The following is a 26,375-nucleotide window of genomic DNA, read 5'->3' on the forward strand; positions in this document are numbered from 1 at the left end:
CAAAACAAGAGTTTGGACAAAATTGGTAGAAATTACTTCACAAAATCACGATCCATTCAAATTCATAAATTTACGAGATATTCGAATTCGAGTAATAAAAAGTAGGTAATTATCTGCTGCTATCAAATTTTACAAATCAGTCACAATCACAATCAGAAATCAGATCAGCAATTTTCCAGATTTCTTAGAATAATTAATGCTTACTCTGTTTGGAAAATGAATTCTGATTGCGAAAATTACGAAATGAAAAAATGTATGTGATTTCATTTCTCGTCAGTCGTCACCGTCACATGTTTTTCAATGCAAACAAACCCTCACTTTGCAAAAAAACGAATGCGAATCCTCGAATGATTCACGTTCCCCTACCGTTCCATTTTTCGTTCGTGAAATGATTTACAAGTGACCGAAATCTATAATGTGCAACGGGAGCGAGAGACGAAGAGACCCGATTACCCTAAAACAGTATTTCGCTTACCGCTGATTTACAGTGTCCTGTGGCGTAACTCGGATTTATTCGCGTTTAATTTTTGGATAAAATCCTCCATCCTACATAATTGTTGTTCAGTTTACAGTATCATTTCGATTCCATTTTGTTTGTTCATCGTCATCGGTATTTCTATTACATCGAATTTCATCTCTAAAAATCGTTTCAATCCGAGTCATTTATTTCGTGCGCTACCAACATATTATGGCATTTATGAAACTAATCGACCACAAAGGAATCGCAAACGTTTGCCATAAAAATCGTAACACATGTTATTTAACTAAAAGTCATAATAAACTCGTCTCGTTTTCGAACTCGTCTGCAGTCCGGTCAACTGTCACTAGTGCCACAGCGGTAAAGCATGTCGCCGAAGCTCGAACTCCTCGCAGAGATCCGCTCGATGTAAGTTTCGCTAATCCAGAAGCCGCATTCAAGAGTAAAACAACATGGGAAGTTCTGCGAGCCTATATCGTTTACCAATTATGCTCATCTCAATACTTAGTCGATAATAACATGAAGGTATGTCCAGCTTTTTATAATCCAAGTCAGTTGACAAGTTCGCGAATACATTCTATTCAAGGTGCATTAAACTTTATGTCACGTGTGCTGTGCTGTGTATGGTAATGGTATTCACCGGCGACTTACCATGGTTATTTCAGCCAATTCAACTATTTTTTCACTTCGAGCAAGTGATTATTCAGCGATGTAGATCTACGTACGTAGATACGCGTACCTACACGAACAGTTCGGTAGCTTGCAGTACACAATGTAATTTTCTGCTTGTTTGTAAAATACACCTAACCGAGTTACCTATAACAACCTTGAAAAATCTATTTTAAAAAATCGATAGTATTAAAATGTCGCCGTAAATCCGGCTAATTACATCGTTATTTTCTTCTTCTTTTTTTTGACAGCTAATGAAATTCGGCAAGACGATCCTAGGAGAGAAATTATTCGCATCTTTGATGAAATCAACGTTTTACGGTCATTTCGTAGCCGGCGAAGATCAATATAAAATTGTTCCAACCTTACAACGTCTACGTTCCTTCGGCGTCAAGCCGATTCTGGATTATTCCGTCGAAGAGGATATTACCCAGGAAGAAGCCGAAAAACGTGAAGTAGAGTAAGTAGTCCAGCTACGACTATTGTGTACTCTTTTTGATTCAACTTGATCTAGACATTGACCTTGATAATGCACGTGATGCATTAATTGTAAAAGCGCCACAATGGCTATTGGCTTATTCAATTATAACCCAGTCTCGTCTTGAAGAACGGAAAAATACCGCTAACGATTGCCGGTGACGTTCAACTCCTTGAAAATGTCTCGATAACGTCAGCCAGTCATCGAATCCTTCGTCTGAGTCGCGAGAAGGTGCCAATATTTCAATGCAGTAATTTCCATTTCCATTCGGCATATCTCCATTCTCGTATTATCAACAGAGATTATATAGTTACGCCATTGTTGAAATCAGCTCGAACCGGTTTTTTGGAGTATTTTTACACTCATAAGTACGCGAAACTTGAACCTATACCGCAGGGATTTCCCCTACTTTTTTGCGATATGCATAAAATAATCGTTAATTGCACGTGTATAATTTGAATTTTAGCTAGCTTAAAATTTAACGTAGGGTTTAAGAAACACAAAACCGAGTAGTAAATCGGTGTTAATTTTTTTTTGCATTGGACCTATCATTCTAGCATTGATCTATTGCAATTCGTATACTTGTAGGAAGATTTCGAAATCATGGTCTTTAGTCTTCGAAACATTTCGCTGGAGAAATAGCTTTTTCACTCTTTGGTGCCTAATTACGATTTTACTGTTATTTCTTGAAGTGTGTTGCTTTTATTATGGATTGAGGGCTTCAAGATATGCTATTTCTGTCGAAATTTTGATTCGAATTTCAGCTTCGAGTTCCAGGTCATTTCCATCTGAGAAAGTGTTAGGCTAAATTTTAAATACGTTGATTGTCTGATATCTCTTCAAATGATTAGAAATGGGGAGAAGTTCGTTGGATGATTTGGATTTCACTCTCCATTTTCACCCTCTAACATTAAAATGGCCAAAACAGCCTCATTTTTGAAAAAAAAGTTCCCTCTCGGATCGTTCAAACTTCGTTTATAATCTCTTGTTTTGAAAGTTTCGAATTGTAATTGTAAGTTGGCTTTATAATTGAGTTTTGTATGGTTGAAAGTGTTCTTGTTACAATTTGCCCTTTGAAGTACGGAATTTTCCAAAATTTTCCCCCATTCGTTCGCATTAATTTTTTCCAGCTTAACGAAACTAGAAATTGAAATGAAATAACTGTGATATTCGCATCTCATTTATATTAGTGAGATAAGAATCATTTCATGTATATCAGATTGACAGGGAATAATTTAAATCATTCCTTCTATCTTTACCAGAATGAAATTAGAAAATCATTTTTTTTGCGGTCAATGTGTTTTTAATACTTGGAAATATCTCTCGCAATTTTTTGAGTGTTTCTAAAATTTCTATTGTTATATTCAACAAACAAATTTTCGATTTTGTGGCGTCTTTCAATGTTTTCAAAATTCGGCTCTTCTCTTCTCTCTTGAAACAATCCTAATTGGCATGAAAAAATTTGATCAAGACACAGCCAAATTGGAACAACATGCTGAAATACGAGTCAAAATTTCAGGGGCTATCAAGTGCATTTTTCGATTTTTGGTAAATATGTTTTGAAAATCAAAAATTCAAAAATAGGGAAAAATGAAATTTTTACCAAATGGACCTAGAAAGCTGAAATTTAGTGTGTGCCCTATTTTCGACTCTCTAAATCGATTAAAAACAATCTTGAACTATTTTGCGTAGTTTTGGAGCCTCTAGCAGATTTTTTAAAGTTGAAATTTTCATAAAATTTTACCTAATGAAGTTGGAAAGCCGAAATTTATTTTATACCATAATTTCAACATGTTGAGTCGATTAATGGTCGTTTCAAACCATTCTGGAACTTCCAAGCATTTTTTGGAAATTGTAGATTTTCTAAAAATGCCATAAAAACCGTCCGAATTAACTTGAGCTCATGTAAACGTGACTGTTGCCCCGTCGATCCTCCGGGACAACTTTTTTCTCAAAGGGGGAGTCTTAAGGAACATTTCTAGCCCTTGTACTAAAAAAAGGTGGCCCTTCTTACAAATAAATGGCGGCCATTTTGATTGACAGGTCAGCCGAAATCGCAGATTTTGCGTTCCAACATAGGACTTGCACAACATTTTTCAAGCCGTACAAGGGTAGATCAAAAGATCAGGCAAAAATTTCTTACCTGTCAAAATTTCAAGTGCTAAAGTGCGTTTTTCGATATTTGGTGAATTTTTGAAAATCAAATTTAGGCCAAAAATGAGGGAAAAAATCAAAATTTTACCAAATTGACCAAGAAAGCTGAAATTTGGGATATACCTTTTTTTCGACATGCCAAATCGATTGGGAACTATTTCAAACCGTTTTGAGCAGTTCTGGAGCCTCCAGCAGATTTTTGAAACTCGAAATTTCCACAAAATTTCATCAAAATGGAGTTGGAAAGCTAAAATTTATTCTGCAAACTAATTTTAATGCGCTACGAAGTCAACTGCAGGGAGGTTTCAAGTCGTTTTGGAGCCTCCAGCGACTTTTTGAAAATTACTGAAGCCTCCAGCAGATTTTTGAAACTCGAAATTTCCACAAAATTTCATCAAAATGGAGTTGGAAAGCTAAAATTTATTCTGCAAACTAATTTTAATGCGCTACGAAGTCAACTGCACGGAGGTTTCAAGTCGTTTTGGAGCCTCCAGCGACTTTTTGAAAATTACTGAAGCCTCCAGCAGATTTTTGAAACTCGAAATTTCCACAAAATTTCATCAAAATGGAGTTAGAAAGCTAAAATTTATTCTGCAAACTAATTTTAATGCGCTACGAAGTCAACTGCAGGGAGGTTTCAAGTCGTTTTGGAGCCTCCAGCGACTTTTTGAAAATTAATACTGAAGCCTCCAGCAGATTTCTGAAACTTTAAATTTTTACAAAATGTCATCATATGTGACGTGCTCTACGAGAATCGACCTTAGGTCAAATAAAGGGTTTTCAAGTTAATGAGCGATTCTTATAGAAAAAAAGACGCTCTTTCCAATGGCGCAAACCGCAACTTCCTATCTCTTTTACTTTCCTCGGAAATCGACCTCAAAGTTGAGGGGTAGGGCCAAAATCAACTCAAAATTCATTTTTTTTATTTTTTATGATTTTGGCAGTAAAAAATAACCTAATTTGCATACAAACACTTATCAAGCCCCATTCGTGTATTTTACTTCATAAAAACTTGTTAATTCATTAATTTTTTAAAAGAAGAAAAAGTAGAATAAATTTCATTTTCAGTGAAAAATCTGCTTGAAAAAATATTAAAATAAAAAAAACGACTGAAAAAAAAAAAAAAATTGTTGGCATAGGTAGGATTTGACCTCAGTACCTCCCGCGTGAAAGTCCATCAGCTGCGCCACGCGGCTAGCGTGGCAGCATAGGAACTCGCGGTTATGACTGGTTTACACGAACAGTCACAGAGCTAAAGGGGACCTAGACGAAACTACTGGAGACGTTTCTGTTGCATACCTACCCGAAAATAAGGCGAAAACACACTTCAAAACTTTAAATGCATGTTTCTCAAAACACATTTTTTTACCTAAGGTCGATTCTCGTAGAGCACGTCACATATTATGGCGATTGAAAGCTTATATTTACTCTACACTCAAATTTCAACACCCTCTGAAGACGAATTGTGAGATGGGTTCAAGTCATTTTGGATCCTCCAGCGACTTTTTGAAAATTACTGGAGCCTCCAGTAGATTTTTGAAACTTGAAATTTCCGCAACATTTAACCAAAATGAAGTTGGCAAGCTGAAATTTACTTCGCAAACTAATTTCAATGCGATATTATGAAGTCGACTACATGTTGGTTTCAAATGGTTTTGAAGCTTCCAGCTACTTTTTGGAAATTTCAATTTTCCAAAAAACGCTATACAACCTTTCAAAAAGTCGCTGGAGTCTCCAAAACGACTCGAAATCCACCAGCAGTCGACTTCGTAACGTGTTGAAATTAGTTTTCAGAATGAATTTCGACTTCCTATCTCCGTTTGATGGAATTTTGGGAAAATTTCAAGTTTCAAAAATCTACTGGAGGCTCCAGTAATTTTCAAAAAATCGCTGGAGGCTCCAAAACGACTTGAAAATCCTTCTGCAGTAGTGCAGTTGACTTCGTAGCGTATTGAAATTGGTTTGCAGAGTAAATTTCGGCTATCCAACTCCATTTGATGAAATTTTGTGGGAATTTCGAGTTCCAAAAATCTGCTGGAGGCTCCAGAACTGCTCAAAACGGTTTGAAACAGTTTCCAATCGATTTAGCACGACGAAAATAGGGTGAAATTTTGATTTTCTCTTCATTTCTGACTCAAATTTGAATTTCAAAAATTCACCAAAAATTGAAAAATTCACTTTAGCTCTTGAAATTTTATCTGATAATGTATTTTTGTACGCTCTTTCGATTTATGTAGCTTTGCCCGATTTAAAAAAAATTCTGCTAGTTGAGCTGTTTCTCTTGTATTTTGAAAAAATTCAATTTTCAAATTCGCAGTTGTCTTCGTCATTGTTTTTAATTTTGCAGAAACGTTCACAAATTTTAGTTTTTTAATGTACGATTTTGTCTAAAATGTACTCTTACCCTCACATTCTTCTTAAAAGCATCAAAGTCTCAAAAATCTCCATTGAGAGATTCTCCGTGGTAATTTTTTTTTGCCATCCTGTGAAAATCGTTTTCTCAATTTCAGGCAAATTTCCGAAAATTCTTTGATTTATTTATTTATTTGAAAAAATTGAAAAACTAAGTCGAGGTAGGAAGCTGAAATTTTGTTCTAGCCATATTTTCAACCACCCGAGCCCCCTTTCAGAGCATTCAACGGATTTTTGGATTTTCTAGTGTTGGAAAAATAATAATTTAAAATATAAAAAAGAAATTCATTACCAATGGACTCGAGTTAACTGTCTTTGTAATTCTTTAGGTCTATTTAAACACTCCAAAAATTATTTTCGCTGGTACAAATCCAAAATTTTTATTGATTATTTCATTAAAGAAAAAGAAATATTCGTGATTCACGAATGCAAAAAGCTGACAGTGCCTCCAGAAGATTTGAAGCTGACCTAGGAGTCTGTTCTCAGAACTTGATAGACAAATTTCTATTTCGAAACTGTAATATTGTATTTTTAATCTTCAGTTTTGACAGCACCTCCTCCTCCTCGCCCTTCCGCATTGTCCAACATGATCGATGGAAAAAAGAGAGATCTGCGTTTTTAATTAGGGTAATATTTATGAAACTGAGCTACGTTTTGAAATCGATGTCTTGCAATTTGTAAACGCCTTTGGTAAATTTTGATAATTTACCGTATTTACTGTAGTTTTATGTTGGCACTGAAATTTTTTAATTGAAGGGAAATGTAATCCTAAAATTTTATACATTTATTCAAAGTTCCATTTATTGAGCGTTGAAAATAATTTAAAAGTTTCATTCAACGTTATTCACTCGGGTAATTTCGACGAACTGACGGTAATTTATGGTAAAAATGGTAAATTGATGACTTTTTACTGTAATTTGATAGTAATTGACGTAAAAAGATGGTAATTGATGGTAATAAACTGTGAATTATCATAATTTATACCATTTTTTTTTTTTTTTTTTTTTTAATATCGTCAAGTGTAGTAAGTTGGTGATAATTGATGGTATGGTAATCATTAATCAACTAAAATCATTGATAATCAAGAGTGTGAATTTCAATAAAACGATCATACTGAAAAATTGTATCAAAATGAATATTACGAATAATAATTCGTGACCACCCGTACCTACTCCCTTTTTAGTTTTTAATCGAGCTTTTTGATTTGAAATCCGGAAGAACTTCACCGTCGTCGCCGTCGTCGTTATTTTCAGCGGTGGTTTTATTTGTTATGTTTTAATTACGTCGACGTAGAAACAAAAAAAAAATGGTATTAATTTAACTTATTTGTGTTTTTACAGAGCCAGTACGTCTGAATTGGAAAAACGAGACAAAAAAGCAGCTTTCGCCGAAGGTAAACACAAATTACTAGTTAATTAACGAGCCACAAACGAACGTGATTTTCGAAGCGTCGATAATTATTGTCGCGGTGACGCGACGCATCGTCCGCTGTCTGCTTGTGCTTATATTCAAAATAGATGTTTTTGGCAGTTGCGAAATTATGTACTAAAATACGATTTGTTTCTGATTTGACGATCGAATATGTGGTTTTTTCTTGTTATTTCGACGTTTTACTAGAGCTTGGAAATTTACACGATGTGTAATGTCTGTTTCAGTCGGTTCAGCGGTCGGTGGCGAGTTACCTCAGTTTCACGTGGATAAGAAATTCGCCGACAGAAGATACAAGGTGGCCAGTGCCAGGACGTATTTTTACCTGAATGAAGCCACTTGCGAACGTAACGTCGAAGTTTTTCAGAATTGTTTACACGCTGTCGCCGGTACGTGGTTACACCTGTTTGAAAAACTTTACTACCTCTGAGAATATGTAATATTGTTATTGTGCAGGTATCTATCGTCGATACCGCCCTCTTGCTCTTTTCGTCGTCTAGTCTCGTAATTTCGCTCTTTTACGTGTATACCTTCATTCTATTTTACTTTCGTTTTTTGTGGTGCGCAGTCGTTTTTGCGTTGGCGATTACGTTATCTGTAATTTGTAAATTGAGCGAACAAGTTCCCTGGCGATGTTTTTTGAATTTTGAAAAATTCATTAATGTGGTTAATGATTAGGGTTGGGAAAATTATGAGTGCACGGGTTATTAAGAATTTTCGACAATATTGGTTTGAATTTTTCATGTTCGAAAATTTTTACATGAGTTTGGAATATGTTACTTGAAGTAATTTCGTAGAACTGTTGGGGGGGGGGGGGGGTAAAGAGCAGAGTAGTTATTGAAGAAAACGTCTTGAAAATTCGTGTATAATTTTCAGCAACGATCTGCGAGGGGTAAAAAAAATTTCAGAAATGAAAACTTTCAACTTGAAATACTCTGAATGAAAATACTCAAAATATCGTAATCTCTTTCTAGGACGAAAATTCTGAAAAAATTTATTGAGGTAAAAATTGTTTCTGTTTTCAATCTTAGGCTCAGAATGTATCCAATTTTCATCATTTTTATTTCGGTTTCATTCGATCAAATTGGGGGACATTTTTTTTCGATAATTTATCATTTTTTGATTATGGGAACCCTCATGTCATTAAATCATTAATTTTGGTTTTATTTTTTTTAATGGAGTATGAAGGTACTTCATATAAAAATTTCAGCAGTCAAATCGAAAAATTGAAGGTTCTCAGGTGCCACAGAAGTTTGGATTCATCAAAGTACAAATAATTCAAAACTAGCAAAAATTGGTGAAAAAATTGAACAGTCGGTTGTAGTTTTAGAAAACGTCGTTTCTGGTCGCATAATTTTCATATCAGAAGATGAAATAGTATATTTTGGGGACCTAAATTTTTGAAAAAATTCGTTTCAACTGTCATCATTTTTTAAGGGCAATTTTTGATAGGAGTGATGATGATAAAATGAGTTTTTTGGTTCCTAATTTTTCAAAAAAAAAGTACAATAGGGAGGTCTTTAGCAAAATCCATCGTTTTTGAGATAAGAGAAGGCACATTCTCAAGTAAAATGCTCTCTTGATGTTTTTTTTCAGATTATGATGTACTCGTACATATTTTTTGAATTTTCAAAATCCACTTTTCTTGAATTTTTTCATTGATTTTTTCTCGTTCCAAATCATCACTTCGTCTCAACATAGAATTGAGTCACTTCATGTCAGTTTCTCAGTTTGTCGAAACTTGGATTCGAAACGTTTCAAAATTCAGTCAATTTATAATTTTGGGTGACATGTCAAAATAGGATATTGAAAGAGGGACTAAATATTCCAAAATTTCTATCAGAATTCGTTGAAATAATGAAGCATGATGCTGTTTAGTTTACAATATTTTTAAAAACTTTTTGTTCGAATATAACTTTTGATTTTCAGGTGATCCTCCCCTCCCTCCTTCTCTTCTTCCTTCATTTCTACAAAAACTTTTACAAAGGCTTCGAAATTTTTTAATAATCAAATGCTCACTTCATTTGTAAAAAGGTCTGGTCGAGTAAATAGGGGAAATCAGTACCCACTCCGATTTTCTTTCTAATGGTCTCGGATAATGTTTCAAAAAAATAATGCCTTCCTGTATTTTTTTCTTCATTTTTGGTTCACAAAACGTCGAAAACTCATGCAAAATGAAATAATTTCACGACTTTTCTTCTATACAAATAATTGTATGAAATTCGAGCCAAAGTACGTATTTTTGGAATCTATTTTTGTTCTGTCGATCGTTCACTCTAACGCAACGAGTACATAATTCAAAATCGATCACTGTTCTCTTTAAGGTGGTGATCACTTTTCTCTCGAAGGTTGTTAAACGTGCAATTAAAATAATTAGTTGTGACGTAGATTGCCTATTTGTGCCTCCGTAGGAGTTACATTTCATCTGAATCACCTCGTATAAAATAATGTTTTTCTAAAAATAGAAACAATATGCGAACTTTGATGAAGCTGCTCTTTTCACTTCCTTTTTCTCAAAATTTTCACTATTTTTGGGTATGGAAAATGGACATATACGTACGATTAATTTGGTCTCAAAATAGATCACCCAGTTTGAAAATTCGATAGCGAATTTGCGAAGTTTTAAATAGTAAAATGTTCGTATTAGAAATTCGTCTTCTTTTCATCTCAGCCTACCTCACTCGTCAGTATATCAACGAAAGCATAGTAAAACGACCAGTGATAGCGCCGCGAGAAAGGGGAAGAAATTTCGTAATAATGGATCATCTGAAAGCTTTTCTGCGGCTGTAATGAATGAGCGAGGAGAATATTTCGGTAAAAAGTTCACGGCGACGAGTAACCTTGTAAAGTTTGCCAAGAAAAAAAAAACCGAAGCGTTTGAAAGACTATTTAAAAAAGTAATGTGAACAATTATTACGAACGAGAAATAGTAAAAAAAAAAAGTAAAGAAAGTGTATAGAAGAATAGAAAATATACCTTCGTGTCTAATGTGCTGATGGTATTATTACGAGGTAGAAATGTGTTTTCTTCCGTTTTTGACTCGACCTGCGACGACGATGGTATGTTTGTGAAAAATTTACAAACCGCGTTTTATGAAAGCCTACAAATTAAAAATAATCGCCGCAACGTTCCGCTTTGGCTACGGATGCCGTTCATAGTATTATGTATGTGTGTATTTGCGAATGCGCTCTCGACATGAACCCAATTACCTGCCCACGATGCTATAGAGTCCGAAGAGTGAAGAATTTAATGCTGTTACGAATATATTGCCAAAAAATTACACTACTTAGGTTTTTATTAGACGTGTTTGTATTTTATAGTGCATTTCGTATTATGTATTTGTGAATTGTAACGAGGAAGGGGGAAATTTCTATAGTGAAGAGATGCTCGCGAGCTTTTATGGGCACGGTGCAGTTGCATTGAGGAAAATTAAGGCTTCAGCGTTGGAATCCGGATTAAAGTAATTTTACGTTTGATTCCAAATTTAGTAAGTGTGAAAAGAAAAGTGATGGAGTTTTACTTTTTTTTAAAGGTCTTTCTCCTGAAATCTGTTTTTGTTTCTGTAAAAAGCTACAAGTGCTTGAGGACTGAATTGAAAGATTTCTCAAACAAAAATTATTCACTGAAAAATTCTGATCGTTTTTCATCTTAATCCTCTTTTCTTTTCACTTTTTAAAATTTATTTTCTTGATATCAGAATTGATTTTTGGTGCTTTCGTATCGAAAATCTATGAAAAATTGAAACCAAAGGTCATTTTGAAAGTTGGTTATGAGTATGAAACATAAACACTCATCCAAAAATGTATTTAAAAAAATAATTAGAAAATCACAAATTTTTCTGAAAATGACCTTGTTGTTTTTTTTATTGTACTCGGGCCTTTTTTTGTATTTCCTTCCTGGGGGGGGGGGTGGAGGAGAGGAGGGGCACTAAATTGAAGTTGTAAGTCCCTAATTTTCATACCACCCCCTGCCTCTGTGTTTTGAGAAAAAATGAAAATTTTGATCACATTTTTGCTTTTCAAGTTATAATGTTCCATAATTCAAGAATTTCAAAGTGGTAACCTTGATAAATTTTGTATTTGGATAATTTTGACCTAAAAAAAAATCAAAATTTTTTGAAAAAATTATCAAAATTTATTTATTTTGTTTCATTTTTTTAAAATTAGGTATGTACATATTTCTTTTTATTAGTTTTTATTAAAAGGAGAAGACCATTTTTTTTCAATTAGTTTTTATGGCAATTTTTCGATATTTCTGAACTTTCCTGTATACTAAACTCTTTGAGAGCAAAATTGGTCAATGTAACTTTTACCTTCTAAAAAGTCCTTTTACTTACTTACATCTAACCCTTTCACGCCAGAAAATACTTCAACTTATACTACTGAAGATGTGACGAAAAAGGGTTGAAAAATTGGATTAAAATCGTTCAAGATAACTTTCTTGGTTTCCAGAGAGAAATCTGCATGAGGAATAGAGAATTATGGATGGATTCGTTCAATATTTCATCTCTTGAAAATATTTTGAAAATCAAAATCTCAATCTTTCGAAAAGATTTTGTACAAAATAAGCTTTCAAAAAATGTACTTCATTCTGAAGGTTGAAAAAAAAAACTTCGAAATTGTTTTTGATTTTTTTAAGGGGGGGGGGGGGTTATTAAATTATTACACTCTTCGTGAGGAGGTTTATTAAGAATTTGCTAGGTTATGTTTCTTGATTCTGGTTCAGCTGATGAATTTTTCTATATTGGGGAGGGGTTTGTCTGGAATGAAGGGAAAGCTTTCGTTTGTCGTTTATTTGTAGAGATGATCGATCTTGGTGCAGATAGGGAAATGTTTACATAATATTGTAAGTTTCTTATAGGAAAAAAAATTTGTTGGAGTTTTCATTTTTTAAAACTTATTAAGTTACGTAAGGCTAATTCGAAATTTTCAAAAGTTGAAAAAATTTGCTTTTTGAAAATTCAGTTTGGGTATCAAACAATCTGTATACATGATCCCCCTCCCCCCTGAGTGTAAAAGGAAAATTTGAAACTCAACGTTTTTTTTTTACTTTTTCAATAATTTTTTCAATATTTGTATTTTGAGAAATTTTTTTTTTTTGGGGGGGGGGGGTGTTTATAATTGCAGGATTATTACACCCGTGGATAGAAGGATTTAGATTTGGTTTATTAGGTTGGTGTTTTTAAGTAGGGTTATAAATTTTTGGATTTCAGAAGGGTTATCTGGGATGGTCATTGAATTTCTTGATAAAAATATGGGTGAAAAATGTTCTGATAATAAATTCGATTCAATTCAGTGCGTGGAAACTTTCTCGATTTTCTAAGATGATACTTAACTAATTTATGTGGTGTTGGAATGTCTGAATTTTCGTGTTTTGAAGTATCGTTTTTTCCCAACTGTTTTGTAATTTTTAATTTAATCTTTTGTTATTTCTCAATAAGTATGTATGTACTTCAATTTCATTAAATTCGAACGAACGAAGTAATGATCACTGGTTTCTCGAGTGGTTTTTTTTTGCCAAAAATAATGATTTTCAAATTTTTTTGCAACTTTTTCTTGAAACCTTTTTTTAAAAGTTTTTTTAGTGTTTCAATTTCTGAACTCTTCCCCAAAATAATATTATCATTCTATAAAATTTTGTAATTTTTTTGCCATTTTTTCCTCTTGAAAGCTCTGAAACAATTTTCATTACTGAATTAGTTTTTTTTTTGAGTTCATGTTACAAATTATTTGGTTTTTCCCCTGTTTTGTTGATCCTGAGAAACCAACTGAAATAATTGGAATGAAAAATGAGTAACATTCTGTGGAAAATTCATGAGTGATACTTTCATACGTATTTTGACTACTACATACACCTAAATACGAGTACGTTGGGGAAAATTCTTGAAAATTTGTTTCATTTTACGTATTTCTTTGAGGATTGGTAGCATTGACAGAAATCAGTTGAAAAAACACCGCCTTTAAAAAAAAAAGATGATTCGAGATTTTTTTGTTACCTTGGTAGCCACACAAAACAATCATCGATAATGTTTTGGGTCGAAGCATTTTAGTACATCAAACAGTTGACCCAAAAACGAAGACCGCAAAGGTAGCAAATCTTGGAACTCACCAACATGAACCCCAATAAAGCAATAAAACCTAATGCATTAGCGTTTTTTCGAGGTACTACTTTGTCAACAGAATACAATGAAACCTTTTTTTTTCTCAACTACCAGACGACCTTTTTCTTCTCGCAACTACCGAACAACCTGAACCTTTTTTTTTATCATAATGTAAAGGCATTTTTTTTCTTTTTGATTACAGGTGCGACTTACGGTACAGGTATCACTGCTATTAAGATGACGGCATTAGGACGACCTCAACTTTTGGTAAATAGAAACGTGTTTTATTTAAAGTATCTACTCGATATTATACAAGGGGGTCTGATAACGATTGGGTGTATATTTGCCTTGTTACATAATCGATTTGAATGTCTCCGCTACTCGATAAATATTGTATGTTCTATTTAATTATCAGAGTACAGTACACGTTATTTTCAAGTATTATTTACCGATAAGATATACCCAGACCCACGAGGAGCACTATTTCAATGATTTGTCAAGTTCATGGCGACTAATTTTCATTTTTATCAATAACCGTTATCTATTTTCAACTGACATATTCGACATTCGTACATTGAAATTGAAAATACAGAAGTTGAATAGCTTTCTTTATTAACGTACACGTGAAGTACTTTACGTAATTGTACTTTTTTTTACATATGTACTCGACGAGTGCTACTTAGTACTTTGAAAGCTCTCCAGATTAAAAAAGAAAAAATTCCTAAGCCCCCTGATTAAGTATTGGTAAATTACACCCGATCGTCTGACCACCCTATATGTATGCGACGATACACAAGAAGGGTACGTGATTTTGTAGTTGTTCTTGTTGAAAATTTTTTTTCAATTAGCTTATTTTTGCTGTCATGCAAATGTTATTGTTTTGGTAGGTATAGGCTGAATGCGAGTTTGGTTGCGAAAACATATACCTATTCTTAGCAAGCAACACGAATATACTATAAACCGATGGTCAATATATCGGTCACAGATAAGTGTTAGGATTAATTTTTATTTACATTTACAGATCGGTGATTTGTACAACTATAAGATCAACTATAAAATAATGATAACCTATTTCTCAACCTATATACCTAATAAGGCACCGAAAGGGAGAAAGCATGGAAGTGAGCCAGTGAGGAAACATCAGCCACCTTTGGCGGTTTGCACTTTGTCACATGATGACAGGAAATTCACGTTGTTTGAATGGTCATGGCCGAGTGATCCTTTTTTTTTTTGTACGAGTGAAGAGAAAAAACCCGAAAAAAGAAGGGTGATTGAAAGCAGACCTGATTCTTGATATTGGCGCCGACCGTTTTACCTATACCTGGATTTTTGAAAACCTCGTAAAAAATCTTGTTTGAAAAAAATTCGAAGTGGGGAACGTGGGAGGTATTTTTTTATTATTTACAGAGGGTGTTCTAAAGGAAAAGCGGTTAGTTTTAGTTGATTTCCCCTGTTCTGTCCGACCTCGAAATCTTTTTGGCGCCGGATTTCGAAAATTCGATCCTTATTCTCTCATATATGTATGTATAAAATTTGTTTCGAGTTGATGGGATCAAAGGAAGAGGTCCGATGAAGAGGGTCTCGTAGAAGTGACATGATTTTTATAGCCTAGTATGAATTTGAAAAAAAAATTAGAACTTCGGTGTCGTTGAATTTTTTGAAATTTTGATTTAAATTTAAGGTCAACGAGAGGTGAATCGAACAAATGTGTCAAAATTCGAAACATTCATGTCACAATTGACAATTTTCACAACATGATATTTTTGATATTTTTTTGAATTTTTGCCCCAAATTTGACGAATGAATTCTAGCAAGAATTTTGAAGACAACCAAACCAAAAAATTCAGTGCGTCCAACGCGTCATACAGGTCATTTAAGTCGTGCATTGGGCAAATAAATTCAAAAACCTGAAGAAAAATCACAGAACATAACTTAATCTAACAAGGGAACCTCTTGAGGTGTCACACTCCGATTTGAACGAGACCGCGATTTTTGGAAAGAGCATAGTCTAAAACCCTCAAAACCAAATTTTCAGCTGCCCAGGTTCATTTTTTGATTTTTGGCGAATTTTTGAAAATTCAAAATTGACTGTTTTTGGCGATTTATGCTTTTTTTTAAAAGTACGTACTTGATCAGTAAAAATGGTAAAAATAAGTCCCAAAACTAATATTAATTACCCAAATCCAAATTTCACAATTTCCAGCCATTCTGGAGCCTCCAGCGCGATTTTTCATTTTCTCCAGAATTTTGAATTTGCTCCAGAAGGCGTGAATATGCAATTGGGCAGCTAAAAATCGAATTGTGTGTTATACGCGACCAGTTTAATGAGTTTATCTACATTTCAGCCGATTTTGGGAGTGACACCTCAAGGGTGGTTTTTTGACTAGCTTTTTTCAAAATTAAAAAATCAAAAGATAACCGTTTGTGAGGAAATTTTCAAAATTCACGCGAATCGCTGTATTTTGTCCGTAACTAACCCCCCGAATCAAAATGTCACAATTTCCAGTCATTCTGGAGCCTCCAGCGCGATTTTCAATTTCTCCAGAATTTTGAATTTGCTCCAGAAGGCGTGAATATGCAGTTGGGCAGCTAAAAATCGAGTTGTGTATTATACTCGAACTGTTTAACGAGTTTATCTACATTTGGGCAGATTTTGGGAGTGACTCCTCAAGAGTGCTTTTTTGACCAGCTTTTTTCAAAATTGAAAAATCCAAAAAATCCAAAGATAACCGTTTGGGAGGAAATTTTTGAAATTTGTGCGAATCGCTGTATTTCTTTAAGAACTAACCCCCGGAGCGCAAACGCTACCATTTCCAGCCGTTTTGGAGCGAGAGTGACACCTCAAGAACCCACTCTTGAGGTGTCACTCTCGAAATCAGCTCAAATGTAGATAAACTCTTTAAACAGGTCGAGTATAATACACAACTCGATTTTTAGCTGCCCAACTGCATATTCACGCCTTCTGGAGCAAATTCAAAATTCTGGAGAAATTGAAAAATCGCGCTAGAGGCTCCAGAATGGCTGGAAATTGTGAAATTTGGATTTGGGTGATTATTAAGTATTTGTTTTGGGACTTATTTTTACCATCTTTACTGATCAAGTACGTACTTTAAAAAAAAGCATAAATCGCCAAAAACAGTCAATTTTGAATTTTCAAAAATTCTCCAAAAATCGAAAAATGAACCTGGGCAGCCGAAAATTTGATTTGGGGGGGGGGGGGTATGCTCTTTCCAATAATCGTGGTCCAGTTCAAATCGGAGTGTGACACCTCAAGAGGTTCCCTTGTAGATAAATCTTAGGGTAATCTTGAATTCTGAAGGTGAAAAATGATGAAAAAAACGACTGGGCTAAAGTTTTGAGAATTGCAACATTTTTCACTAATAATGGTAATTTTTTTCCACCAAAATGATTTAATTTTTTGAAAATCTCACGTATCTTTGTGATGTTTTGTCCGGAGGAAAGGTCATGCAAAGTCATGCATCTGGGTTTTGAAAATTTTAAAAAATTGCAAAATTATTTTAAAAACTCTCAAAAATCCAAATTTTTATAAAAAAATGTCATTAGAATTTTTTGGGGTTTTATTTTATTTTGACCAACTTTTGAAGAAGAGTAAAAATAAAGTTCCATTATAGAAATCCAATTTATGATATTTTGGTAGAAAAATGTTCAAATTCCTGATTTTATAATGTGAAATCAAAATTGCATGGTATTTTCGAAACCCTTTCCCTCTCTCCTTTATTTCTCTTTTTTTGATTCAGTTGATTCCCAAGAAAATCACTCCGCAAGGAAAAGATTGAATTTCAAAATCCGATGTCATTTTGTCTAAAAAAAAGTGATGGGATGGAGCATGGGAAGCCAGCTGATATAGTCTGACAGAGCTTTTGGTACGTCCCAAGTTCATGGATGATTCATGTGCCTATTGCATGCAAAATATTTATATTTTTCTCTCTCGTGAACTAATATTGCCTGAAAATTGCTCACTAATTCTTTCATGGAATTATTAGATACAAAATTCGCCGAAAAAAAAAGTTCATCTGTAATATCAATTTTTCGCTTACTCGATTAATTCTCATTCAATCACAAAACAAATAATAATTTCGCAATAAACAACTCCAAAAACCTTTAAATCGATATGCATGATAATTTTTCATCATTTTTGTGAGTTCTCCCCCATCTCCTACAAATGTCATTGGCCCATCATGTGTGTTGCCCTTGCTGAAGTAATTTCTATATTGTGTAGTTTGTTTTGATTATTATTGAAAATGTGATCATAAAGAGAGAAGAAATACGAATCCATTTAGCCCTCTCCTGTTTTACTCGAGGGGTTGGAATTTGTGCTGTGAAAGAACGGAAGAGGTGAAAAAAATAGAAGAAAGTACCGAAAAAGAAATTTATAAAACTAATAGAATATCGTTTTGTTTACGGATCGGAATTACATGATTTTTAAATTGATAAAACCTAATGTGGAGTTGAAAAGTTCTTCCTGAATGAATAATTGAATATAATCCGGAAAATGGCAGCTTTATGAGCGGAGAAAGGGAATGACGAGGTAAAAAAAAATAATCAAAAAATCGATTTGAAATTCGGTGAGTGGGCTCGAGGTCGTGACTTTTTGATTGAAAATATTGGTGAAGAAATGGAATTAGTTCGAATGTTCAATGTATGTACTTTTGAGGTGAACATTGCCAATGAAAGAACATTTATACAGGTGTAAAATATTCAAAATCATCGTAAAATATTCGTGTTTATCGATTATTTTTTCATGAATGTTGAATGAGTATGAATTTAAATTTTTTATACAATTTATAATTTTTTGAAGTCTGGAAAAACGATTCAAAGGGAGCAGAAGAAAGACAATTTGAAAAAAATCAATTGAAATTTATCGTTATTAAAGGATAAAAGTGGTCATTTCGGCACTTTAAATTGAATTCAGATAACGACTGATTACCATTGAAGGGGAGGGGGGGGTGAAGTACAGGGCTGAAAATTTGCTGACAGAATGTCACGTGATGAAACAATTTGTATATTGATTTTGAAAAATTGTGGGTTGAAATTTAAATCAATTTGAATTTTGATTTTCTCTGCTCGAATGCATTTTCGAATTTGTAAGCATCTCGACAGGATATGAAATAAATTGAATGTGGGGGGGGGGGGGGTGAAAATAAGGAAATATAATCACGTGTCATACGAAGTACGTACATATTAATTATTTTCAATAATACCTCGTAATTACGATCCTATTATAATTCCGAATTGATCTCTCGCCTTAAATTATACACGATGAAGGAAGAACGAAGACAAAGACTACTGCGAAGAGCAAATACGCGGAGGAAGAAGACGGAGGGAAGACTTGAGACAATTTGTGATATTGGAAATACCAACTCGGTGCCTTCCATTCTCACCTCATAGTTGTGTACCTAAGGAAGGAATGACAGAACAGAGTGACTGAGAAACTTTAGTGATCTGTTTTTCCATGAATTTTACGCGCACGTGTGCGTATATTTTAAGAGAAAGAAAAGAAAAAAAAAGTAATGAGCGTGAAAAAAGAGACGAGTGACGTCGGCATGGTACATAGAACTGTATCGATTCCTGGTCTATTTTTAACGCCCAAATTCCGTCCTCTCTATTTTAAAGATGAGTGTTAATGTTGTCGTCTGATTGAATACGTATAAGTCTCTACCATATACTACACATAATGTAATGTTAAAAACAATGCATGCATATTAACACCGGCGAAACAAACACATCGTGTAGTACGAGTATATACCTACTATAGCCGAGGAATGAGGAATCCCCGAATTCCCACCCCCGCTATCCCATTATTTCTACAAATACAACTGTTATATTATTGAATGAGTGACAACGCGACGAAAAAACGACGTTGCTTCTATATTCTGCATTTGCACACACGATTCGCGTTTCGTCTCATTTTTTTAAAAAAACAATCTCTTCTCTTAAATTTACCTACATCTTTTCTACGCTGATTACGTTACTCGTTGAATTATTTATGTATGTTAATCCGTGATTTCTGTTTGGGTTTGTTTTTCTCTGAACAGCTTCAACTTTCCGAGGTGATCATGAGGGCGCGTAAATTTGCCAGCGAAATTACCGGCGGTCCTGGTAACGTCATGTTGCAGAATTTAAGCATCGAAGAACTGGAAAAGAGACTCATTCAGGCTGGTATTACCGATACGAAGAAATTCCTCGAAAAAGTCACCACCGATAGTCAAGGGTGAGATGATGACCTTGAATAAGATAAATGAGAATGATCTTGATTTGTAATTGTTGTGTTGTGTGTGTGGGGGGGGGGGGGAGAAATTTTCCCACTATTTGAAGATATTGGCAGGGCGTCTGGTTTTTTTTTATACATCTCGAAAAGTTACGAAATTCGCCCTAAAATTGCAAAAGTCACGAATTTGCTCTTTATTTCATCAACTTTTTTTGCCATGTGTTGCAGAAGCTCTCAGAAATTGAACCAAAATGGATAAAAAATTGAGAATTTCGAGTGTTACCCTTCCAGTTAACTTTCTAGTCTCAAGTTTTGCTTCAAAAAAATATCATAAATTAATTCAGCAACTTCAAAAGCCTACATTTTGGTACCAAACACAATAAATTGGAAGTTTGGCTCGTCTCCTCCCTCTATTTTGGTTTCAAATTTTGATATGCAATGAATTTAATTTCAAAATTTTGGTTGCTAAAGTTTAGCTGTTACTTTTTTCAAAAAATTCAAAAAATTTCATTTTTTCAAATCTTACAAGGGAACCTCTTGAGGTATCACACTCCGATTTGAACGGGATCGCAATTTTTGGAAAGAACATAGTCTAAAACACCCAAAACCAAATTTTCAACTGCCCAAGTTCATTTTTCGATTTTTGACGATTTATGCTTTTTTTTTTAAAGTACGTACTTGATCAATAAAAATGATCAAAATAGTCTCAAAACTAATATTAATAACCCAAATCCAAATTTCTCAATTTCCAGCCATTCTGGAGCCTCCAGCGCGATTATTCAATTTCTCCAGAATTTTGAATTTGCTCCAGAAGGCGCGAATATGCAGTTGGGCAGCTAAAAATCGAGTTGTATCCTCACAAATGGTTATCTTTTGATTTTTTAGATTTTTTAATTTGAAAAAAGCTGGTCAAAAAACCACTCTTGAGGTGTCACTCCCAAAATCGGCTCAAATGTGGATAAACTCGTTAAACAGGTCGTGCATAACACACAACTCGTTTTTTAGCTGCCCAAGCTCATATCCACGCCTTCTGGAGCAAATTCAAAATTCTGGAGAAATTGAAAAATTCCGCTGGAGCCTCCACAATGGCTGGAAATTGTGAAATTTGGATTTGGGGTGTTAGTATTGGACAAAATACAGCGATTCGCGTGAATTTTAAAAATTTCCTCACAAACGAGAAACTTTTGATTTTTTGATTTTGAAAAAAGGTGGTCAAAAAACTACTCTTGAGGTGTCACTTCCAAAATCGGCTCAAATGTAGATAAACTCCATTAAACAGGTCGAGTATAATACACAACTCGATTTTTAGCTGCCCAACTGCATATTCACGCCTTCTGGAGCAAATTCAAAATTCTGGAGAAATTGAAAAATCGCGCTGGAGGCTCCAGAATGGCTGGAAATGGTGAAATTTAAATTTGGGTGATTATTATTTGTTTTGGGACTTATTTTTTCCATTTTTACTGATCAAGTACGTACTTTAAAAAAAAGCATAAATCGCCAAAACCAGTCAATTTTGAATTTTCAAAAATTCTCCAAAAATCGAAAAATGAACCTGGGCAGCCGAAAATTTGATTTGGGGGGTTTTAGACTATGCTCTTTCCAAAAATCGTGGTCCTGTTCAAATCGGAGTGTGACACTTGAAGAGGTTCCCTTGTTAGCCTAATTTTTTGTGAAGAAAAAAGTAAAAATGTTGATAATAACATCACGTTTCATTCCAAAAATTGCTGATAATTGTCGTTTTTTTTACAAAAAATTTCAAGAAGTCTCACTTTTTTGTCAGAAATTTCCAAATAATGCAGTTCCTTTCTATAAAATTGCCCGCCTCGCTTTTTGCCTGAAATTGCGAAAATCTCATTTTTTTGCCAATAATTGCCAAAAATAGTAGTTTTTTTCAATTCTTTCAATTGTCACTTTTTATCGACAATTTTTCAATAAGCCTCACATCTTTTGGTGAAAATTGCTATAGTTTTGCCATCTGCTAAAATTGACTGCTTCAACAAAAAATAGCCAACATTTTTGCATTTTTGTAAAAAAAAAGTTAAATTGTCCAAAAGTTCAGTGCTTTTTACCAAAAAACCCAGTAATTTGTAGGTATTATATAGATAATTTTTTTGCTAAAATTTTCAAAGTTTTGCTTTTTGCATAAGATAAAATTTTCTCTTCTTACAAAAAAATTTCAGTAAGTGATTCCTTCATTTTTTTGCTAAAAATTGACCAAAAAAGTCACTTCCGGAAGTCTCCTTTTTTTTGTCAAAAGTTACTAAAAAGCCTTGCCTTTTGCCAATAAAATTGTCAAAATCTTGTGTTTTTTCAAAAACTGCTGGAAATTCTAGTTTTTTCTCAAAAATGGTGTATTTTGCTGAATTGCGAAAGTCTCACTCACTTCTCGCAATTCTCACATTTTACTTAAAACAGTCAAGTCTCATTTCTTTTTCAAAAAGTAACGAAATACATTAATAATTCAACTTTTTGTTGGCAAAAATTGCGACCAAGTTCATAAGAATTTTCATTTTTGTTTTTTTATATTTTTTGAGATCTGGTGGGGGGGGGGGTTACATCAGTAGGGAACAAACTGGTGTTGGAAATTGGAACTTGGAAGTTTTGAATTGGGAAATTTTGTCTGTATTTCGATTTTTTGCTATTTGTAAAATGTGTGGGGGGACTCGCCGGAACCAGTCAGTCTTCACTGAGCTGGCTAAAAATTTCGTGGTGTGATTTTCCTATACTATCCTACTCAGTAACAACTTTAGAGGCTGTGGGAACAACACACATCAAAAAAAAATTTCACCATGTAGAAATCGTAGCCGAATAATTTACATACGTATTTTTATCAGAAAATATTTATGATCCAATATGAAATGTAAACTAATCCTCGTGTGTTTTCCTACACAGAGTTATTCATTTATTCCCTTGGAGCGGTTTACTGAACGAACGATCCGAACTGAGCGACACGTTCAGAGTACCTTGCCTCAAGGAAAAACGTATGGTACGTTTACTTTCACAATTATCTCAAAAAGAAGAAGAAATGTTCCGTAACATGGTTCGAAGACTTAACCTACTAGTTCAAGTAAGTTACCATCCTCATTCACTCCAAATATTCCTCTAGTAAACTCCGAGTTAATAAACTATGTACATAAATTTCGCAGACAGCCAAAGATCTCGATGTACGTATAATGATCGACGCCGAACAAACGTATTTCCAACCGGCCATCTCTCGTTTAACGCTGGAACTTATGCAGAAATACAATAAAGACAAAGCAATCGTATTCAACACCTATCAGTGTTACCTGAAAGAAGCCCTGAATGAGGTGAGAACCGATTTGGATCAAGCTAAAAGGCAGAAATTCTATTTCGGTGCCAAACTAGTCCGAGGAGCGTATATGGAACAGGAACGTGCTCGCGCAGTATCGCTCAATTATACAGATCCTATTAATCCTTCTTACGAAGCTACCACCGAAATGTATCATAATACCTTATCCGAATGCTTGAAGAGGGTTAAAGAGCTCAAAGATGTCGGAGATGTTGCCAATAAGATCGGTATCATGGTAGCCTCCCATAACGAAGATACCGTTCGATTCGCTATACAAAAGTAAGTAGGATTTGTTTATTGATTTTTTCGATCAATTTGATTCGATTTATGAGATAATTTTGATTTTTTTCCCCCCTTCAGCATGAAAGAGATCGGAATTTCACCCGAAGATAAAGTCATTTGTTTCGGTCAATTGTACGGTATGTGTGATTACATCACGTTCCCATTAGGTAAGTGTCGAATTATTTCTGCTTTGCTCTCGATTCCTTTGTAGTGTATTTTCAACGTCTGAATTTTATTTTATTTACAGGCCAAGCTGGCTACTCCGCGTACAAATATATTCCATACGGTCCGGTCAACGAAGTATTACCGTATTTATCGCGCAGAGCGACTGAAAACAAAACCGTAATTAAGAAATTACAAAAAGAGAAGAAATTACTAAAAGAAGAATTAATCAGGCGATTGAAGAACGGTCAACTATTCCACACACCAAAGGGAGACTACGAACCTATATAAATACGTCTTCGTTGGCTCAGTCTCTATCCATCTTTTCTTTTCTATTTTTTTCTTTCTCTATTTCTCTCTCATTGTTTTAATGTATAGCTATAACCGACGTGAACATTTAAGTGCTTATCTATTAATGTTTTATATAGCCGCGCTTCAATCGGTTTCTCTCAGGTTGTATCGATTTTTACACGTATTTCGATTTTCGAACTCGCGTTCGGAGAATAAAAATGCCCCTTTGGTAGGGGGTGCTGCGCTGCGCTGGTTCACGACACGAAACCATTTACGTGTAAGTATCTCGAAATGGAATTTCGATCGTCATTCGTACCTCTTTTCGAAGACTCCGCCAATGCGGATGCATTTTTATATAGTTTTAACTTAGAGACGCTCACGCAGATGTGCTTTAAAATTCTAAAAAATTGAGAAAATTACCAAAAAAAATTTTCTTCAAATGCGCTTTTTTTTTGTTCGAGTTACGAAATTTTTTTACAAAGGTGAATGGACTGACGCGTATCGAGTGATAATTCAACGATTGTTGGAAAGGAAATGAAACTAAAATTTCATACGACAGGAGTGTGATTGTATTCTGAAAATTTCGAATTCGTAGAACGTTTTTTTAACTGATGAGAAATTCGTTGTTTATAAATTTTGCCAATTCGAATATTATTTTATCATCGTCAGTTGACGTGTTATCACTCGAATGTAACCGGAAATTTCTAAATGACGGAATGAGAAGGGAGATTGGATTCGATGATTGAAATTCTAATCTCTATTCCAATGACACGTGGTTTCTAAAACCGACGTTCTCATTCTTTGAAATTTTTCAAGCATTCTGAATTCTGATCCATCCACCTTTGTATCCTCAAACGTGAGTAGAAATGTGATGTTTGGCGATCTGCGTTTCTTATTACGTTGTGGTTTGTGTTATTTGTTGAGCTGTTTTATGTGATGATTAAAGAGACAATAATTGTTTAAAAATTACTAAAAAAAAATCGAAAAAAAAAAGAATTGTACTTAAGATTAGCGAAAAAAAGTAAAAAAAAAATATGTAAAAAAAGTACACCCACGCAAAAAAACATGTACCTACGAGTATTTTTTCATTATAATTTTTTCGTCCAATAATTTTACAATACGAGTATTTTAACAGTATTTTCACAAATTTGTATTATTTTATACGACCTAAAATATGTATTAACTATTGTGTAAGTCCGAAAAGGGATAAACTAAATCGCATGTAGGGTTTTCGTATACTTTGTCTAGTCATATGCATTATTTTACATAACGCAAAACATTGAGAACGACGACGACGTCGATATCGATCGTCGTAAAATTCTTCAAATTATCGTGCTGTTTCTTCTTTTTGTTTGTTTTTCATCGTAAGTTTGTAAAAATAAAATTTTGAAAAAGTTTCCTAGATTATTTTTAAAAACTACTTATTTAGGGATTTTTGTTTTTGTTTCGTTGTTTTCTTTTTCGAATGTCAATTCGCTTCCTTCATGGTGTGTACATAAGGGCGATGAAAAATTTGAAATTTAAGCTGTTTTTGTTTTTTTTTCTCATTTTGTTCTCGTGTCCAACGAAGTTATTCCATGTGTATCAAAATTTTTTTTGTAAAAATGTGATCTTTTGTTTTGTTTTTATTGCGTAATGTTTATAAGTTCCGATGTTATGGCGACTGTGGTTTCAACCGGATCGAAAAGAATATCATTGTTGAGTAGTATTGAGATTATAAGTTATTGTATTTTAAGCATTTAGTATCGTTTTTGTCCCCTCTACCGTGAATTTTTTTTTTTGTTTCATTCTAAAATTTTTTCAAATAGCGTTGTCACTTTGTAGTGTTAATGCTGTAGCGTTTATTGTTTCGATGTGTAATAGCGATGGCAGTTTGTGTAATTGTTGTCATAAACGATGAAATTTATTATTGTTTTTGTGTGTTTTTATTTCGTTGAAGTGTTTGAACGAACTAGAATATGAGGAGATTATTATTTTTTTGATCGTTTCATATTTTATAAAAAAAATGAAATTGGGAGAAAATCGAGGAGGATACTCCTGTAACAGTGTAACAGCTTGAGCGAAGTTTGGTCTCTGAAATTGACGACGGAGATTACTCAAATTCAAGCAATACCTTCAAAGTCTGCAGGGGTGCCCAAAAGTCAGTTTACGCCATCAAAAATAACATATAATTCAAGAACTAAGCCTCCTAAAGAAAAACTTATGACGTTGATCTGATAGGAAATTTTAACCTCTACAATTTTCTTCCTAGCCATTTTTCTCTAGAATGCACCGTTCGCCGGGAAAATCAACTTTTATGTCAAAAAACGTGAATTTAATAAAAAAAAATTGGGGGAAAAAATTCAAAAATTATTTCAGCAGTCAATTTCAGCTATTTTTAAC

The 26,375-nt window shown here is 34.0% G+C and overlaps 1 protein-coding gene across 2 annotated transcripts; it reads left to right on the forward strand.

The window, feature by feature from the left end:
* Positions 1–439: 439 nt before the first annotated feature.
* On the forward strand, positions 440–25,907 carry slgA (proline dehydrogenase slgA). Of its 2 annotated transcripts, XM_065349539.1 has the most exons (10): positions 440–1,003; positions 1,399–1,607; positions 7,532–7,584; positions 7,847–8,008; positions 13,922–13,986; positions 19,776–19,951; positions 22,841–23,015; positions 23,095–23,537; positions 23,619–23,707; positions 23,788–25,907. In XM_065349539.1, the coding sequence occupies exons 1-10, from the start codon at positions 689–691 to the stop codon at positions 23,991–23,993; spliced, it is 1,893 nt and encodes a 630-aa protein (XP_065205611.1). In that variant the 5' UTR covers positions 440–688; the 3' UTR covers positions 23,994–25,907. The 2 variants fall into 2 exon arrangements, with proteins under 2 accessions (XP_065205611.1, XP_065205612.1); XM_065349540.1 differs by lacking the exons at positions 440–1,003; positions 1,399–1,607; positions 7,532–7,584; positions 7,847–8,008 and adding an exon at positions 14,607–14,710.
* Positions 25,908–26,375: the final 468 nt, after the last annotated feature.

Source organism: Planococcus citri, chromosome 2 (genome assembly GCF_950023065.1).
Source record: "Planococcus citri chromosome 2, ihPlaCitr1.1, whole genome shotgun sequence".
Taxonomy (NCBI): Eukaryota; Metazoa; Arthropoda; class Insecta; order Hemiptera; family Pseudococcidae; genus Planococcus; species Planococcus citri.